General features: G+C 36.7%; 1 protein-coding gene across 10 annotated transcripts in view; it reads right to left on the reverse strand.

The window, feature by feature from the left end:
- ENAH (ENAH actin regulator) overlaps window positions 1–20,543 on the reverse strand; it is a 155,126-nt gene that overhangs the window by 9,536 nt on the left and 125,047 nt on the right. For 2 of the 10 annotated variants that reach the window (XM_019920343.3, XM_019920340.3), the window contains 8 exons: window positions 14,058–14,362; window positions 12,025–12,135; window positions 9,744–10,048; window positions 8,675–8,817; window positions 8,460–8,517; window positions 7,137–7,185; window positions 3,484–3,550; window positions 747–809 (listed from right to left, as the gene is read on the reverse strand). In XM_019920343.3, the coding sequence (XP_019775902.1) occupies window positions 747–809; window positions 3,484–3,550; window positions 7,137–7,185; window positions 8,460–8,517; window positions 8,675–8,817; window positions 9,744–10,048; window positions 12,025–12,135; window positions 14,058–14,362 (1,101 nt within the window). Of the gene's footprint in view, window positions 1–746; window positions 810–3,483; window positions 3,551–7,136; window positions 7,186–8,459; window positions 8,518–8,674; window positions 8,818–9,743; window positions 10,049–12,024; window positions 12,808–14,057; window positions 14,363–20,543 lie in introns of all 10 variants that reach the window. The other 8 variants (XM_073800820.1, XM_073800816.1, XM_019920346.3 and 5 more) reach the window with 5 other exon arrangements.

Raw genomic sequence — 20,543 nt, forward strand, 5'->3', positions numbered from 1 at the left:
GTGTTGCCTCTAGATACCTGCCTATAAAGTAACTGTACTACAACTGTTTAAGTCTCTATTCTGCCAAATTAACTCTAAATATGGCTTAAGCACTTGAGGATTTTAAGTAATTGTCAATTTTTTTAATCAAGAAAGAAATACATGGCTCATATCCTAAGTTTTCTTAATTAAAAAATGGTATAATAAGACTCTTCCTAGAAAAGAAATAATCTCAAGGATGTTAGGTTGTTAAAGATACTCAGTATACTGCAAAGTATGTAGGAAATAGAGATTTTCCTCAAATAATAAATTATTACAATTGTGGCTATAGTACTGTCCTGTGTTCCAGTGACAAACAGTACAGGATCTTCTTTTCAAATTTTTAAAGCCTTGTCTTATACTCATAAAGAGAACGGCCTTTAAAATAAAATGCAAAAGCTACAAACACTCTAGATATATGAGGCCTTAGATTCCCATGCTAGTATTTCTGATATGTTTATCATTTATATCAGTATTTCTGATATGTTTATCATTTATATTTATCATAATCCAAATATAAACTGATGGCGGGGAAATGAATACTATTAATTTTTCTCATTAAAATCGCTCAGAATTTTTTAAAAAAGTGTTCTAAATACAGCTAAATATGAAAGGCTCGATCTGCCTACATCTCTCCCTGTGGTGATGACCAATCCATGTAGAAAAAGCTCAGCCCTATAACATATTATTTCAAAGTCTCAAATCACAAAGTCACATCAGGATGATACCTGTGTAATGAATCATAGGACCTGTTGTCAAAAACAATCTGATTTTTCCTTGAAGAATCCCGTCTATGAAGGGGAAAAACCATTTAAAGGGGTATACAATAGAACTTTAAAAATTAATTCTCATTATGTTACTGTTTTATAGGTTTCCAGTTATAGCAAACAGAAGAAGAACTAAAGGAGTCCATTAACTTTAAAATAATTGTTTTTCCCAATTAAAAAAAAATTATTTGGAGACTGAATCTAGTTATGTGAGGACACTGTTTACTTGACAATTACAGAGAATTTTAAAAAATCATTATGCAATGGCTACTTTTACAGACTGCAGACATAGTAAAATCTACCTATACAAAGATTCAACAAGTATCAGAACACAACCAAAGACATTTCTATTGGAGTGAATACAAATAAAACTACAGGTTCAAATAAAAAACACAATAAAAATCACTATAGTTTGAAGTATACAAAATTAACTCTTCTCAGGAGGCACATAAAGAACTCTTTTTCCATCTTGAATACAAGATCTGTAAGCTCTTAATAGAAACCACAGGAAGAATTCACAAACTTTCCAATGTTATGTTCCAGTCATGATTTAGAGCATTTTTAACGTCAACACTCTTGCTTTTATTCTGTCTGACATCTTCACTTAATAAACATAGCATAATGCAATATCTCACGTATATTATAGGATATTAATCCATCTTATCACTAACATAATTTTGACATGGATGTTCAGAAGAGAAATGGGTACTTTCAGTACTGTGCAAGAATAAAGTGTGCTTAAATAAAAACAAAAAATGGCCAATATACTTGCTTTCAGAAGGAACGGGGTAAATAATTTAGGAAGAAAAGCAATACAGTTATTAGTCTTTTAAACATATTTTAAAAATCTTTTATGGTTTAAAACTGCTTGCAGTGAAATTTTAAGACATACATATCAGTGGTTGGATCAAATCTATCAAAAGGGATATGAGCGCTCAGGAAAGAATCGGAACGTCTATTTTGGGAAGAGAGAGGAAAACTATCTACCAGAGCTAGAACATCATTACAATACACTACTAGATATAAGAACCCATATTTGACAAAATATTTTTTAAATGGTGATGTTTAGAGCACTTACTTAAACTTCCTTTAGAAGTCTGAAAAATCTCTGAAATAAAATTCTTTCCTTCATTAAATGAACCCACCCACATCAAGGAACACATACATTCCACCTGGAGAAGCTTTTCCATGTCCCTTCTAAGATAGGACTTTTGCCATGAATTTAAGTTTAGCTTCAGCCAAGCTCACTACAGAATCCCTATCAACGAGGAAGGGATGAAAGTAGTGACAAAGGACAAATGGCACGTCACAGTTCTGTTCTGATATGCACTTGATAAACCAGGCTTCGTAATGTGCTACGGAAGAAAATCTGTAACAACTACTGGAGATGCATTAGAAGGCCACATCAATTAGGTACGCGAGAACATAAATGTGCAATTTTTCTACTCTACTGGAAAAACATGTTCACCAAAAGCAATTCTGCCATTTTCTCCTAAAATCAAATATATTCATCTTTCAGTCACTTAGAAACTGAAAGCTTCTATACATTCAAAAAAGGCCCAGTTTTCTTTGCGGAGCTTAAATAACTATGTCATCACCAAATCTTCCCACCAACAGAAAGAACCACACAAAAAACAAACCCAAACTTAGATTGAAGCTAACACACAACAGACTTGTGACAATATAAGATCTACTCTTGCATTTTTCTTTATTAGGTTTCTATAATTAGACTCAAGTTTGCTTTTTATGAGGCAAAAATAAGACAAATAGCTCAGAAAGAAAAGGCGAAAAAACTTTTTAGTCTCTAGATACATACCTTTCTCTGGAAAAAATATGAGTCCTGTAAACTGTCTCATAAACCAAGAAAAAGTTTCACCTATGTTTAAAGACCTATGATATAAAGTTAGTTATGATAGTAAAGTATGCCTGGCTAAGAAATACTGAGTTTGCTTGACCATGCATACAAAGCCACTTGTAGAAACACGAATTAACCAGTCTTGTTTCTGAGCATTATCTTTTCTAACTCGATTATAATCAGAAGTTTCAACTGAAAAATAAATCTTTCTACTTTATAAATTCAAAATTTTAGGTTTTATTTTACTCTCTCTTAAACATTGTAGCTTTTTCTCTCCAGCTGCCTTTCAGTTTAAAACATAAGTTTCTTTCAAAAGTTCAATGTTGTTTATTGACAGGGATAATGGTATTGAGGTTATACAGGAGAATGTCCTGTTTCTTAATAAAAATGCTAAAGTATTCAGGCTGAAGCAGCACAGACTTGCAAACTGCCTTCCACCTATTCAGAGAGAAGAAAGTGTGGATGTGTAGATATGAGTTCAAGCCAATGCTGGCAAAATGTTAATAACTGGTAAATCTAAGTGATGGGTACACGGACGTTTGCTATACTATTCTTTCAACTTTTCTGCAGTTCTGAATTTTTTCAAAATAAAATATTGGGAGGAATAAAGCTATCTTAAAATTTCAGACAACCTGGGTGACAATAATAAGCATAGGGTAGAATTTAGACAATTACTAATAAAAATACAGTGGGGCTTAGTGGTCGTCCAACAGCAGGATTATAGATGTTTTATTTGCTCCTTTGTACAATTTCAGATCTACCATTCGAATATTTTTTACAATAAAAATGCAGATTTCTTTTCAGGTACAATTCTAAAATAAAACTTAGGAAAAAAATTGATACCTGGAAATAACAGGTGACTTGCTGCCATTCATTGTACTTGCTCTTTCCCAAGGTTTTCTTGTCGGTTCTTTAAAAATAAAAGAATGTAAGTTATTAAATATCCTGTATGCTCCCAGAGTTAGGATTCTAAGTTGTACCATTTCAGACCCCAAAATGAGAAGAAATTAATAAGCAAGTATGACAAGTTTCCCTAAGAAGAACTTAGATTGTTAAATCTAAAATACAATGATTTTAAACACCAGATGGTAAGAAGTTTCTCTAATAAAGATAGGATAATAAGATTAAGGGTAAGACAATTTTAATTAATTAGAATGGAATTGTGAAAATTATTTTAAATTAATAAGGATAGTTTAAATTTATAAGAATGGGACAGTATTAACTATACTCTTTTAAACTATTTTTAGTGCCAATGGTAAAACTAATAAAAAGAATCTTTAATGTGTTCATGTACTTCAATAGTTAATCTAAATTCAAACAGTCCTCTTGGGAAAAAATTCAAACTCAAAATATATTTCAGAATCATCCGACTGTATTGTACTTCCTTGACTGTCAAACAACCAATCCAATTCTTGGCACTTAGCAGACAACTCCAGTTAAATAAAGTTCCCTCTGAGCTTTTAGTTGATTGTGCTTTGAACTGTTTTTCTAATCTGGGCTGCCTCGCTGATGCCATCACTGGCCTCACTGGATGACTGGGCGAAATCTGGAGTGGAAGCTTATCATGGAAGGATGAATCTGGGCCGCATGAGAATCAAGTCTACATTACAAGTTGCACAGAGTATTAGCTAAAAGAACTGGTCTGAGTTCCAAGGTAGCCCCTCAACTGGTCTATGCACATTCTTACTGAGGTAGCTTGTCCTCTTTTCAAACTGCACATATGCAAAACTAAACTTAAACTCTCAACTCAAACTCTGAAACACTGCTTTTGTTCTGGATTTCTGTTGCATTCAGTCACCGAGGTGTGAAACAAAGTCATCTTTCATCTTGCTTTACTCCCTGTCAATCAATCAATGGTTACTCCTTCATCTGTATTCTAACAGCTAACACACTCTCTCACTGACCACCACAGAGTGAGCCAGGGGACATCAGATAATCAGATGAGGAGGTCCACGACAGACAGAACCAGAAACACATCCAAGAGACATCTGCCAGAGGAGGGGAAAAGAGGGAAATCCTGAAGGACAACTGGACAGGCAGAGAATAGCCATTAGGACACTGTCACTAAAGAAGAGGCAGGCAAAGAGATGAAGAAATAATTCCAACATAAGACGTAGCAATTGCTACCATTTAACAGTTGGCTGACGTCCTTTCTCAATCAGCCAAACCAGAACTATCCTTTCATCTTCAGAGAGTGCATGTGGTTTTGCGGAAGAGCAGTTCAGTTTGGCTCTGCAGATAGTGAGGCCGTGTTCTCTCCGAGGGGGCTCCAGGTTGGTTTCAGGAGGAAGGACAGAGGCTGGGTTGCCTTCATTGGGTCTTTGGAAACACACCAAATCCTTACTGGCACCAGTTTCCCTATCTTGGTCCTCCCTGATTTCTACATCACTCTGCTTACAACTGCAATTTTAATGTTCCCAGAACAGTTTCAGTTGATTGTCAACTCAATTCTTTGCAGGATGAAGTCTAAACTCCTGATCTTCTCATAAAAAGCTTTGAACATTTTACTTCTAACTTGCTTTTCCAAACTTTCTCCCCCAATACGCCTCAAAAAGAACCCTCCATCCTAGTCAGGCAAGTCTACCTGATATTTCCTAGTCTCTTCCAGCTCCAACTCCCATCTTTGCCCATGACGTACCCACTTCCTGAAACAGCACCCCTTCCTCTACTTTCAGCTAAGGTAAATAAATACTCTTTAAGGCAGGGTAAAATGTCATTTTTTCCCTACAAAGACGACCCAGGTGATTCCAAACTATACAATCTCCTCCCTCTTTGACACATTATTTAATAATTCAACATGTGGTTGCAAAAGATGAACTTTTCACTTGTGTGTATCTCATCATCCCAGCTGAACCATGGATTTCTTGCGCTTAGGGTGACTTTATCTTTCACTTCTTTTTGGCCTGTCAAGTGTCTGACACGTGGCAATTAGGGGGAAAAATTTTTTTTTTGACTGAAACAAGTGGAAAAAAAAGAAGCCTCCAGACCTTCTGAATGAACCTTAATTTTATAAACATGGCACACACATGCAAACATACACACAAAAACACACGCAAAATCCATGCTTCAGTTTTCATATTTTAAATAAGGGGATATATATTAGATAAGGAGTTCTTAACTGGAGTCCATAGATAACTCTCAGGGAATTCACGAATATTTTGCAATGGTGACAAATTTTGTACAAAAATATGACTTTTCCCTCCCTGGGAGAGGGTCCATAGCTCTTTTCAAATTCTAAAAGTTTCTGTGACCCCAAATTATAGTTGAATTCTAAAACATCTATGGTTTTAATAACAGCATGCATTTTGATTTTGGCTTTGAATTTTTAATGAAGATAACATAAACTGATTTGAGTCCTATTCAGAGGAAAACTTATTCACAGTCACAATATAAATTATAATACAGCAATCAGACCGCTGAAGAGTCACTATTCAATAATGAGAATGAGTGGTTACAGACAATTTCCTATAATGGATTCTTATGGCTCATTCTAAATATTAATTCATCAAACTCATCAAATTTACTTATGTCACTTCATTCCAAATTAGGTAAGGAGATGAATCGACAGTCTAATGCTTAGCCTTTAGTCAAATATGAAGAAATGACATGTACACTGTAACAATCTCATATTCTAAATATGGATATAGTCATCATTAAGTACCTCCAGTGAAATGTATTTTGTTAATATTCTAAGTAATATATTCTATGCCCAAGACTTCTCAATGTCAGAAATTTTACTGAATTCAAGAACATTTCCCAAAAGTTTTAAGGAGATTTATTTCTATTATTTTTTTAATTGAAGTATATAGTTGATTTATAATATTGTGTTAGTTTCAGGTGTACAGCAGTGACTCGGCTATATACACACAGATATATTCTTTTCCATTATAGATTATTACAATATAGTTCCCTGTGCTATATAGTAAATCCTTGTTGTTTAAAATTTTTTCAGCCTTACAAATTAGAAGCTTTATTTCCTTGATTATCAATACTATGCAAATGAATGGCTAAAATGACGATTCAATGGGAGAATGTTTTGAGATAGACTTCAATGCTAGACTACATGCTCACATAATCCTTACCTTTAAGAATCAATGACTAAAAATATTTCCCTTTCATATGGATAACATATTTTTCCTTGTTTAAGTGAATAACTTCAAGTCATTAACAATAATATACACAGAATGTGCAAAAAATCATGATTTTCAGAGAAAGAGTCATCAGAAAAAACCTTTGGATTTTAATAGATCTCCCAATATCGGAAAGAAATTAACAGCTGCTTCAAAAGGTAGAGGAAAAAGTCACAAAAGGTAGAGGTAGAGGGGTCACAAAAGGTAGAGGAAAAAGTCAGTGCTCTCAAATGTGAACAAAGAACTTGAAAGTTTTAGTAACTAAGCAGTCGCTTTACCCAAACATGGGGAAATGGGGAATTTTTAATTGAGGAGTGTTGATACTTACAGAAAGTTCATAAAGATTAAAATATATCTCGAACTTACCAGGTGTACTCGTTGAAGAGGCCTTAGAACTTACAGGCTCTGAATCTTCCTAAATATACAGAAATACATATTAATAATACCACATCTTCTAGAAACCTGTTGTAGACATTTGGTGTTTCATACTTTCTGCCATTTCCCACTTTTCCCTTCATCAATCTTTTCTCCCTTCTACACTAGTTTAGACCTTTTTCTTATCCTAGCACCTCCACCCCTGTTCCCACCCCCTGCAGCTCCCCATGGCTCCTTTCCTCACGCATCCTCATTGAGAGCTGTGCTCGCCAATGTGATTAAGCCAGATACGAGAGAGAGATTTGAATGGCATCAAAGAAGGCCAAATGCAGCAGGGAAAACAATTATACTGTTAAACACTAATATATAAAACAAATAAAGCAGAGTCTGCCCTCCTGTACTAGAGAGCAGGGCACAGCTAATAACCACAGGGCTCCTAGGGGAAACATTTGAAAACCGTGATTTAGTCTAATTCCTTCATTTTAAATGCAAGGAAACTGGACTTCCCTGGTGATGTAATGGTTAAGAAACCACCTGCTAATGCAGGGGACAGAGATTCGAGCCCTGGCTGGGGAAGATCCCACATGCCGCGGAGCAACTAAGCCTGTGCGCCACAACTACTGAGCCTGCGATCTAGAGCCCGCGAGCCGCAACTACTGAAGCCCATGCGCCTACAGCCCGTGCTCCGCAACAAGGGAAGCCACCACAATGAGAAGCCTGCACACCACAACGAAGAGTAGCCCCCGCTCGCCGCAACTAACTAGAGAAAGCTCACGCGCAGCAACGAAGACCCAACGCAGCCAAAAATAAATAATAAAATAAATAAATAAATTTATAAATGTAAGGAAACTGAGACTTTAAGAGATTTAAAAAACCTAGTAAAAGGTCATTCACTCCTTCAATGGTAGGCTTGGGTACAGAATTAAACTCTAAAGGTGAGAATTTCAGTGCTTTTCCCCCAACTCCACACATTCAACCCATTTTACTAAGTAAGAATGCCATTAAAAATTTATAAATAATACCATTTTTAGTAACTGAAGAGTTAAAAAGAAACAACTGTTAGTTGAAATTAATTAAGTTCAAACTAATCTTTGACACAATTTCCTGAATGAGCTATACTTGAATTTCACATTTCCAGGTGTAGCAGACTATTTTTATTTTTACTTATTTATTTTTTGCCTGCACCATGCAGCATGTGGGATCTTAGTTCCTTAACCAGGGATCGAACCCGTGGCCCTGCAGTAGAAGCGCAAAGTCTTAACCACTAGACCGCCAGAGAAGTCTCCATGTAGTAGGCTATTTTTATTAACTTACATTTTTGTCCTCTTTCTGTTCTGTTTCTATTGTTGATCCCTTTTCAGCAATTCTTCTCCTAGAAAGAAGGTAAATCAATTTTTTAAAAAAAACATCAGGTAACTTAGTGTAAAATTATGCCAAAAGGGAAGAACTGCATCTAGTTAAATTATACTTAGAATAAAAGTAACAAAATCCTCTCAATTCTGGACACATCCATATAATTTCTCACTCACCTCCTGGCCAGCAGGGCACTCATTTCTTCCATTAAACCACTGCCCCCTAATGGAAGGGGTCCATTTCCACGACCCGTATCTGTTTTAGATGAGGCCGAATTCACACCAATGTTCCCTCCGCTTGGGAAAGAGGCATCCTCCACCTTAATGAGAATATACATACATAATAAACTCCTATGTGGGACAATCCTACGTTTATTAATATATTACATTCAAAACAGAAGGATGTATCAGCATTCATTTCAATAAAAACACCTAGATATTGTTTTTTAAACTTGAAGGACCAATGGAGTAATTTTATGTATCAGTGAAGTTTTATCAAAGCTAACATCACCAATAATGGGATAAAATGCTATCACATGTCCCCTTGTGTAATACATTGAAAAGGACATATTACGTTGGTAGTAAAAAATGTAAAACCTGCCCCCCAAAATGCATAACTCGAATCAAATCTTAGGAAAATATCAGATAAACCAAACTGAAGGATGATCTACAAAATAATTATATTGTTGTCCTCAAAATTGTCAATATCATGAAAGAGGAGATTGAGGAAATACTACAGATTAAAAGTAAAGAGACATTACAACAAACTATAACAGGTGATGGAGTAGAAAAAGAAGTGCCATAAAAGACACTATTGGACAATAGATGAAACTTGCATAGATTTGTATCAATTGAATTTCCTGATTTTGATAATCATGCTGTGGTCATGTAGGTGAATATCCTTGTTCTTACAAAATACAGAGGTAAGTATTTAGGGAAATGGGGCAAGGTGTCTCTGATTTATTCTCAATTCAGACAAAAAGAGAGTGTGTGTGTCTGTTTATACAGAAGGAAACATACACAAAGAATAATAAAGCAAATGTGGTAAAATGTTAAGTGGTGAATGTTACAGAAACTGTGATTCTTGCAACTTTAATTAAGTTTAAGTTATTTCACATGTTTTTTAGTCGATGAAGTTAATAACATAGGGTTCATAAAATCAGAATACAATAAATTCGATGTTTTAGATACTGAGACAGAATAAGACATGACGTAAAAAATACAATTAATTAGGAGATGCATTTACCCGTGACACTTTTCGAAGTTTTGCTCCAGCAATTGCAGCTGCAAGTCCAGTTAAAGGGCGATTGTCTTCAGACATGGATCCCGAAAAAAATCCAGATGCAGGGAGGGGAGGAGCAGGAGGTGGGGGGGGAGGAGGGGGTACTTGATTAGGAAGAGGCGGCGGAGGAGGTGGAGGCGGGGGCCCTGAGGACGGAAGTGGAGGGGGTGGAGGGGGTCCTGGGGGAGGAGGAAGTCCGGCTGATGCCTGGGCAGGACCTGGCGGGAGTGGAGGAGGGGGTGGAGGTGCAGGTGGTCCCAAGACAATGCCTGAGAGAAAGAAATGTTAAGACCATCAACAACAGAGCTAAGTGACACTATCTTAGGAGGAAAAGCATGTAGAATGACATGCTAAATTAACTTGAACATTTAGTACAAATTAATGTGTTCAATTTATCATAATATTTAAAGTCCAAATCAGTATTAAAAACATACTAACAATTATGGCCAAAGTGTATAACTACTCCCTTTACTGTTAGAGCTTTATTAATAGAACTTTGCAACAGATCATCTAAATTAGTTTTTTTTTTTTCTTTGCTCACGGGCATTTGGTAAATAAAATAAATGCTTATAAAATGTGGGACAGAGGCAGCATCCCTAAAAAGACAAATGAATATATAGGATGGCACAGTTAGTGCTGCTGTTCAAAATAACAGACCAAAATAATCTGGGTAAACCTTAAGAGTTGAGACAATAAATTCTACAACAGTGAAAGCATATAGTTACTTGCTTTCCAAAGTGACTGAATCGAGAACATGAAAGAAGGGTGGGTCCCAGGCTTCAATATCTCAAAAATATTCCACATTTAAAAGCAATGTATAAAGAGAATTGAGAATCGTTGAAGTAAAGGAATCTACTAGAACAAAGTAAAACCTCAAAACAACTATCAGAAATAATGAGGAGACACAGAATTTGAAGTACAGAAGACAGGGGTTAAGAGAGAAATGTCCAGATCTTGTAAAATCACAAAGGAGTGGACAAGAACAGGAACCAGGAGACTGACCCTGTAGGTCCTCCCCCTTCCTTAAGGCTTAAAGGGGTATTTTAGGACAAATAAAATGGTATTTGCAAACTGGGTGGTAAGTTTTTTGAAACTGCTAACTTTGAACAGTTACACAAGCTGGAATCATAAATTGCTGGAAGAATATAGTGATGGGCTGCATGAGGGGTCATCAGAGCTCTGAGGATACAGGAGGTCGGCCTTTGGACGCTGTCAGGCTAACTGTGTCTCTCTTGTTCCAGAATCACTTTCACAATGATACGGAACTGCACCTACTAGAGCTGTGACTCAACCTTTAAGCAAATTCAGTAAGTCAACATGAAAAATATACACACAGCAATAACGAGCCCTTAAGAACTAAGATTTCTTTTTTAAATAAATGTTTCAAATCCAGACTAGAACACCGTTCCTTTGTAAGTACAAATTTGTTGTCATATTCCTTCCTGTAATCCTCCCTAAATCCTATTTTAAAAGGGAGCGGGTTAAGTATCTTCTTACTTACTTATAGAACAAGGTCCTTCTCTGCTTACAAATAATCCATACTTAGATTACATCCCCCCTCCCCTGTCACTGTGACAGCAAAGTTCAGGCGTGGGGAGTGGGGGGATAACTGTAGAGGATGCTATCCTCTCCCAACTATCCCTTCAGCCTGCTACTTCTTGGAATTTTGGACCATGGAACCCTTTGGGGCACATATCAAGCCTGCCATCCTCTCCACCCTTTGTGCAAAGTTGGGCTGCTCCCCAGGGCTTAGGGTGGCACCCATCCATGGAAGTCTGATATGAGAATCCCAATACGTACAGGACAGGCCAAAACGAAATAGGGTCCAAGATCAGAACTGTCCCAGAGGAGACTCCTGGATGACAGATCTAACGACTACAGCTGGGCACTAAATATAATCTCTATGTTTCCCAGAAATTAAAGGAAGACAAGTTTGATTATATCAATATATTTATTGTGTGGATTAATGTATCAAGTAATGTTTTCCTAGTGAAAATGAAAAGAAACATACAGAAGCCCTTAAATACTGAATAACACTCTGACTATGACACTGCAGAAGACATCCAAATCTAGTTCAATATGGAAATCCCTCATACTGATCCTCCAAATGCAATTAATCCAACAGAAAAGAACCCACCTTCGCCTTTTTCAAAAACCATCCTCCCCATTCTTCTAGGCAATTAAAGCTGTGGATGTGTAACATTTCCAAGTGATTAGCTGTTAGTCGCAATAACGGAAGCCTTACCCTGCTGGGCTGGAGTCTCGGCCGGCTGAGAGGCTGCCTGCAAGCCTGGCTCAGAAGCAGAGGAGTCTCCCAGCACAGAGGTTAGAGGAGTCTCCACAGAGGCAGGGGCAGCTGCAGAGGGAGAAGGGAGAACACTAGGCTTGGATGAGGGAGTTGAGGCAACAGGGGTGCTGGGAGGAGGAGAGGCTTGAGATCCACAGTGTGAGAGTGGTGCGAGGGAAGGCGGTGGCAGCGCAGCTGGCCCTGAGGTAGGCGGTGGAGACACTGGACACGTGACAGAGTCGAGCAGCCCGCTGGGGGCCGCTGGTGATGGAGGCCTCTGGGGCACAGGAGAAGAAACACAACCGGGGAGGACAGGCCTTGGACCAGTAGCTCTGCCTGGGGGGCTGCTAATCATTACTGGAGGAGACGGAGGGAGGGGCGAGAAACTGGAAGTAGACCAGGCACAGGGCTTCGTAGCTGGAGGTTGAGGAGAGGGTGTGTTCACAGGAGAAGAAGGTCGAGAGTTTTTGTTCAGAGGACGAGGAGCTGTAGCATAATGGGGAAGAACAGGGTGGAAGGCTGAACCTAGAGATGTTGCAAAACGTGTCGCGGGGTGTCGAAGTGGTGGTGTAGGGGGTGTGGAAGTGGGTGGCAAAGCAGTCACTACAGCGTAATCAGGAGTGGCCTCTGACACTGGAGCTGAGATGACTTTAGCATATGATGGAGGAGGTGCTGAAGGAGGCTGGCAACTGGCATACTCAGGAAGTGGAGCATGATACAGGGAGCTGTCGGAGGATGGAGCTGGACAGAGGTGGAAAGCAGCGGCGAAAGACAGGATAAAAAAGGAGAGAGAAAAAGGGAGCTAGTAAAGCCACAAAACCAGCATTCAGACAAAATGTACAAATGTAGACTACAGTTAGTACCAGAGAATAAGCACATGGGCAAATAACTAATTTCACTCCAAAATGTCTTAACTTATAAATACATTCTAAGATCCAAAAGAGGACAAGTTTTCTTTTACTCTAACAAGTTGACTGACAAATTAAATTGATTAGCTTATTCTTTACAAGAAAAATATCGTAGTCTTAATTTTCATTATTTCGTCCACTAAAAGGACATTAACATTACATGAATAAGACCACAAAGAAGAGTAAGCTTAGTTGTTTTTTTTTTAAATAATAAAGAGAGAAACTAGCAAAAAGTTTATCGTAAAGGGCTAGAAACCCCCAAATCCAATGTTTATTTGTGGAAAAGTTTTGTTTTGTTGGCTATAACTCCAGAAAACAATTAGGCAATCAAAAGCAAATGAATGAACTCGAACAACAAACCCATCAACCAGTATTTAATCGACCCATGTTGAAACTTTAGATATAGGCCATATGGAATAAAATAATAATTCTTAAATCCTATAATTCTTAAATCCTATAATAATTCTTAAATCCTATAAATCCTATAAATAATAATTCTTAATTTTAATGAATGTCAAAATACCTCAAATTTTCAGTCATATCTTAACCCTTATGTCTTTCAATAAAATTCCATCAGATTTAGTAATTTTTACTAATTTTTCACAATACTTGCATATATTTAAATTACTAGTTAGCTCTAGAGAGGATACTTTTTAACCTACTGTTTTTAATTCCTCCTTCAAAAACTTCAGAATACAATCAAATTTCTGGAATGCTACGGTATTCAAGACAATTTAAGCACTCTCAGAAGGGAAATATATTCCAAATTCATCTAATATAAAAATTTCCCATAAAAACACACTTACACTTTATAGCCAATTTATAGGGAGTTCGAAGAATTAGAATGCCAGAATAAAAATTTCCTGGAGCTTTCTTTAAGTCTCCAAGCAATAAAAGCAATAGAAATAAAAAAAGAAAATGTTAAAGCAGCAATAGCCACATATTTGTTCTAATTTCAAATCGTATTGCTTAATCCCAAGCACCTCAAATGTGAAATATTCTTTCTAATACACGAATACACAAAATGCCACTGCCATCCAAGCTCAGACATCAGGAACACGGAACAATCGGTCAACTTCTTACCGGCATTTGCCATTCTTCGCTCTCGCTCCCATTCCAGCTGCTCCCTTTCTAGCTGCTCTTGCCGCTCTCGTTCTTGCCTTTCCCGGTCCAGCCTCTCCAGCCTCTCCCGCTCTTGTCTCTCCCGTTCCAGGCGATCCTGACGTTCCCTTTCTTGTCTCTCTCTCTCCAGCTGCTCCTGTTCTAGTCGCTCCCTCTCCAGCCTTTCCCTTTCTAACCTCTCCCGCTCCAATCTCTCCCTTTCCATTCTTTCTCTCTCCAGCCTTTCCCGCTCCAGCTCCTTTTGTCGTTGCTGTTCTTGTAGTTGCCTGAAATTAAGAAATGAAAAATATGCAACTGTGGCTACTCACCATTAAAAACCCACTCTTTTCACAATGAACCGATGAGAACCTTAGTTCTGATTTAAATACAAAGCAGTGTAGACCATGCAATCAACATCTCTCCACGTGAAGAAAGACTACGTTAGATAGAGACGGCTTATGTTTCATACGAATGAAAATAATTTCTATTATTAGGATCATTTTGGGCTGCTTCAGCACATTACACTAATGTCTCATTTTATTCTGTACTTTTCATGAATAAAGTGCTGCAAATAAATGAATAACTGAACATACCACTTTAATGACCAAGACATTATTTCAATCATTTAATGGAAATATCTCTAAATGGTAACTACCTCCCTAAAACATCAAATTTTTACTGTATAAATTATATTTTATCATTTTAGAAAATGCAATGGCTAGTCACAGCACTAGCTCAATAAATGTTTGGTGAATGGAAAAGAAAAACAGACCTAAGAAGAAATAAACTTTAAATCATATTAAGTCTCATATCCAGAGGTCAGTATAATTAACATTTTGGCATTCATACTTCCAGACTTTTCCACATGTAAAAATATGCATATAAACCTTAAAAACAAAATAAATTAGAATATGTCCCTACCACTCTGAAATCTGTTTTCTTCTCTCCCACTTAATATATTATAAAAGGTATTCTAAGGCACTAAGTACAGTTTTGCACCTTTACTTTTCATAACTGAGTAGTATTCCATTGTTTAGGTGTCCATAGTTTAAGCAGTCTCCTATGGTACTACGTAAGTTTGCCTAATACTATTACTGATACTACAATAAACATTTATCTTCATGTATCTTTGAACCGTTTTCTACCTGCTTCTTAAGGATCATCACCAGAGGCACAGATTTGCTAAATGAAAAGATACAAATATCAACATTTCTGACACACGGTTCCAAACTGTCTTCAGGAACAGAAGCCCAACAGTATATGAGAACGCCCACTTTCCTTTCCCCTCACTAATACTGAACACCATCATTGCTTTTAATCTTTGCTAATATGACTGATATCATATAACAATTTTCATTTATTTGATTACTTCTGAGGTTAAGTACTTTGCAATCTGTTTACTGATTTTTGTGTTAGTATTAAGTGCACATGTTCTTTGACCAGTTTTCTCTTGGGATAGTTAATATTCCATATTCATTTGAAAGAGTTCTTTTCTATATTAAAGATAATAACCCTTTGTCACATGTTAGTCATATGCATTAACTTTTCTTACTTTTTTTATGTCTTTGATTTTTAAAGTTTTGTTTTGTAATATGGCTTTTAATTTTACCTAGAAAATCTAGTAATATTATTCCTTTATGTGATCTGCTTTTGATATCCTCCTTAGGCAGTCCTGTCCCACAGCAAGATTATATAATTATCAACACTTTCTTTTCATACTTTTATTTTTTACAATAAAATCCTTAGTTCATATGAAACTCATCTTGGGCTTGACATGTGAAGTAGTGACCTACATCACAGCACCTTTTATCGAATAGTTTATAGACTTAATTTAAGATGCCACCTTTACATGTGTTGACTGTTACTGAAGTTCCAGAATGTTTTGGAGCATAGATCTATTTGTCTGGCGTGGCACCAGTATCTTGATGCTTTGATATCTGATGTATACTTTAATATTTAGTAGGGTGAAGCCATCCTTATTACTCTTCTTTTTGAGTTTTTCTAGGTGATTCTCAGATATTTAACTCTTTCTAGGTAAATTTTAGTATCACTTTGTTAAATTTACCCTTTCTGCCAAGACCTATGCTCTCAATTCTATTAACGTTTCATTAAATTTGAAGATCAGCTAGAAAAACATTCACATCTTTTTATCTTCTTATCTAAGAAAGTATAGAATGTCTCAGTATTTACTCAGATTTAAAGATCTTCTTCAACTCTAGGACTTCAAATGATGACTACAAAAATCTCTTTGCGGTTATATTACAAACCTGCAGAAGCCTCCTGGATGTGGCTCTATAACAGTTTGCTTTTTACCTTTCATATATAACGTCACAGAGCATGAAAATGTCTCCAAGTATCCACCTGGACTTAAACAATTATCTTGCTATAAAAATTAACTTGTCCTGGGGACTTCCCTGGTGGCGCAGTGGTTTAGAATCCACCTGCCAATGCAGGGGACACGGGTTCGAGCCCTGGTCCGGGAAGATCCCACATGCCGCGGAGCAACTAAGCCCGTGTGCCACAACTACTGAGCCTGTACTTTAGAGCCTGCGTGCCACAACTGCTGAGGCGCGCACGCCTAGAGCCTGTGCTCCACCAGAGAAGCCACTGCAATGAGAGGCCAGCACACCGCAAAGAAGAGTAGCCCCCGCTCAATGCAACTAGAGAAAGCCCGTGCACAGCAACGAAGACCCAATGCAGCCAATAAATAAATTAATTAATTAAAAAAAATTAACTCGCCCTAAGATTTAAAAAAAGTTACACTCATCTTACGCATAAAGTATTTCACAGCATTGTGGGGAAGATTAAATGAGATAATACCGCGACAGCTCTTTACTAAGTACCTGAAGCATAGGAACTCAATAAATGTGAGCTATAGTAATATTTATTTGGAGGTTTCAAACTGAGACTTTCCCTGGACTGGCTAATAAACTGGCTGGATTCTGACTGGAGGCTGAGCTTCATGACAGAATGCGCGTGCTGCCCTTTGCTCCTCCCAACACTACCAAAAAGCCAGTAAGACCTTTCCAGAAATCCCTCCCCTTCATGGTTCCTGAACTGACTATAAAACAAAGGAGAAGCCCAATCCCACTCCTGGGACAACAACACAAAGCTTCTCTCTGGTCAGATCATCGTACTTCATCAGTGCAATAGGAAAACAGAAGACACCTATGGTAGTGCTGATTATGGGCTGGCCACAAAGTTCGCTCGGGTTTTTCTGTAAGATGTTACCGAAAAACCCAAATGAACTTTTTGGCCAACCCAACAGTTGCTTAAAATACTGACAACTAAATAATAAAATCTGGTTTTTACGGTACGGTACTGACTTCATTATACCATTTGATAAATTAGGGGTCAAAGTTTCTGAGGGATAACAATATCACTGTAGGGATGAGGGCAAGAAATTAGGTATGTTCAGAAGAATGTTTTTAATAATAAACTAGACAAAGTTATTATTATTGAATAACCTGCATCTAATGAATAAACTCAGCTAGGGCTTATATTACATTTGAAATATACAACATGCATCAAAAAATAAGAGCACGTGAAATGTGATAATACTCTAAGCAATCTCTCGGGTCCAGAAGACAAAAGATATACCCATATTATTCTAATTAGAATATATTTGAAAACAGAAGCTAAGGGAAAGTATTTAACTTTTAATGTAGCTGCACCAAGATCTATGATTAAAAAATCCAATTTATTAGGTCCTGTTACATTCCTGTGCCACCTCTTTCATTTTATTTTATCAAAATAATACAAGCCCACAGTTTTTAAGTTTGTAAGAAAAAATTAGCAGCTCACTGTTCCAACCCTCCCACCCCAGTTTCCAACATATCAGAGATAATTACTATCAATTCTTTTGGCTGTTCCTTTAGATATGTCAATTCTTTTGATTATTTTAACTTTATACATGTCTACTGGCTTTTAAGATATCTCTTGTAACTCCCTCACCACACACAGGCTTTTCCCAATATAGTCATGGGAGAATACTGATTTCTAGTTAAATCAACATTCAGAGTTTACATTATTAATATGATAATGTAAACACTGTTCACAGCTGAACCACACAGTACTCCAAGTTCTTCGTTTTTTTACCCCCAAGTTAATGGCTGCTTCTCTAGACCATATAATGCTTTTAACACAAAAAGTAAGCTTAAAGCACAAGTAGAAGGCCAGGTACGAGTAAAGTGAATCTGAAAGAATTATTAAATAACGGCATTTACAACTAGGGTGTCCTGACTTAAAAGATTGTTCCACAAGTCATAATATTCTGGGTTTTCAGTCTATAAATAAAAGAGTATCTACTGATGTAGGGAAAGAGCACAGTGCCAGAGAGATCTCCCAAGTTCACTGATAGATGATTGAAGTAGGCAGTTCATACAGCTGTAGGAGAGTCTGATGACTGTGTATTTTCTTGATTTGAAAGTAAGAAAGATGCAAGAAAGGAAACTGTTCAAAGCCTCTATCTAATTTTTAGCCTGTTTACTAAAAAGAAGCACATCTAAACATATTTCCCAAAGTTGTGTGTCAAACAGAAAATCTCAGGCTTACAAATCTTTAGTGGAATGAATAATTCCACCTAAATTGGATGGTATATATAAATCTTCTGACTTTCATGTTTTGTTCTAAAGCAAGACATCTGTATATCTTTTTAGGGGGACAGTTTCCAAATGTATAAATTCTGCTTTTCTTAGAACACCACTGCCAACTCACATACTGGAAATGCACATGACTAGAGTTCTGTCTACAAATGACTGTTTTCATCTGAAGATTTTTTCAAAGTACAAGGGCCCTAATTCTGCATTATGGAAAAATTCTGGAAGACTAATTTTTCTTTTAAGTTAGGATATGCATTTTACAATAATTTGAAACTTTCTGAGAAAACATTTTTTTTCAGAAAACAATATAGTGCAAATGACTAATATCATAGCAACCAAGAGCATTTAAAAAATATCAGGAAAAATTCTTCCCACCACCAAAATACCTATTGAATTTCTCACCCAAAAGAGCTATCCCCCAAATGCAAAGAGATGCACGAAGCACCAGCCAACGAGATTAATAGCTTTTTTATATATTTGAACACATATTTAGTTTATCTTAACTCAAAGGCTTACTTTTCTTAAAGCAAGCAAAACCTGTATAACAAAAATTTGAAACACATTTCATTCAGCCTTATGTATAACAAAAAAATAGTGTTAGGTAAATGAAGAGTGATTTACATTTGACATAACGAAGTAGGAGGGCAGATTAGGAAAAATGTTCCGGGCTGATAACATTTAGTAACACTAATGCTACCGACATCTGTCAGAAAATAAAACTGCATAAATAAAATGTGGGCATTTCACTTCTCTATCAGCAAACAAACGAAAAATGGATAAAACTAAACAAGATAATTAAGTTTTAATATTACAAAGCTCCTGAGGCAAGAGACAATACTTACAAGAGAAGGCGGTCAACTCTTGGTCCATCCTGCCTCTGAAGGCTAATCGGAGGGCTGTACATTCTCATTGTTCCAACTCCCTGCTTCTGTGCTGGGGTTATTATTCCCCTTTTATAACTTTCAGGCAATAGTGGTGATTTGCAAACTATTTATAGATAGTAACTACATTAAGTTCCATGTTGAGACTGACACAGGACTGACTCATGTTTCTTAGAATATGTTTTTTCATCACAGTCAGCCAAGGAAGCCAAATTAATATGAGTAAGAACCAAAAACTGATATTAACAAATGCTACACAACATATGAATAGAAAACTAAACTACACTATCACTGTATTACTATAGTAAAAGTATTGGACTAATGAGATTTAACATTTAAAGTAAACATTTGTTTTATCAACTCAATTTTATCCTCATTAAAATTTAAACTTGTAAAATACATACACAGTTTAAAAGGTCAAAGAGTGTTACAAAGTTTATAACAAAACACTAATCCTCTTCTCAACCCTTACCACTTCTGATTTCTTTCCCCAGAAGCAACTACTTTCAACACTTTGATACTTATCTCACGTTTCTAACTAAATACATTCATCTGTTTAGAACTAATACTTCTTAGTCTTTCAGATTCAGAAGTTATCTACTGACTTCATACTACACAAATGAGTTAATTCCTATACCCTCTAACACCCTAAAATCTTTCCTTCTTCATTCTCCCAATAAAATCATGACAGTACTTTGGATACATCAGCATCCATCTAACTTACTCACGGCTGACAGTATTTACTTTCCAGAACAATCCCTTTCTTAACCCTGGTGTTACAAATGGCTACCTTTTACATTTGATTCTTTTTCTCTATACCGACCCCTAACTCTCCATCAGAACTGTAAATCCTCTCAATAGGGTCAAGTATATCAGGTGATCTATTTTTTGTTTGCTTATTTTCTTTCCCCCCAGAAACTTTTGGTCCATCCTGCCTCTGAAGGTTAACTGTAGGGCTATACACTTTCAACGCACCAACTCCCCGC

The sequence above is a fragment of the Tursiops truncatus genome, chromosome 1, assembly GCF_011762595.2.
Source record: "Tursiops truncatus isolate mTurTru1 chromosome 1, mTurTru1.mat.Y, whole genome shotgun sequence".
Lineage (NCBI taxonomy): Eukaryota > Metazoa > Chordata > Mammalia > Artiodactyla > Delphinidae > Tursiops > Tursiops truncatus.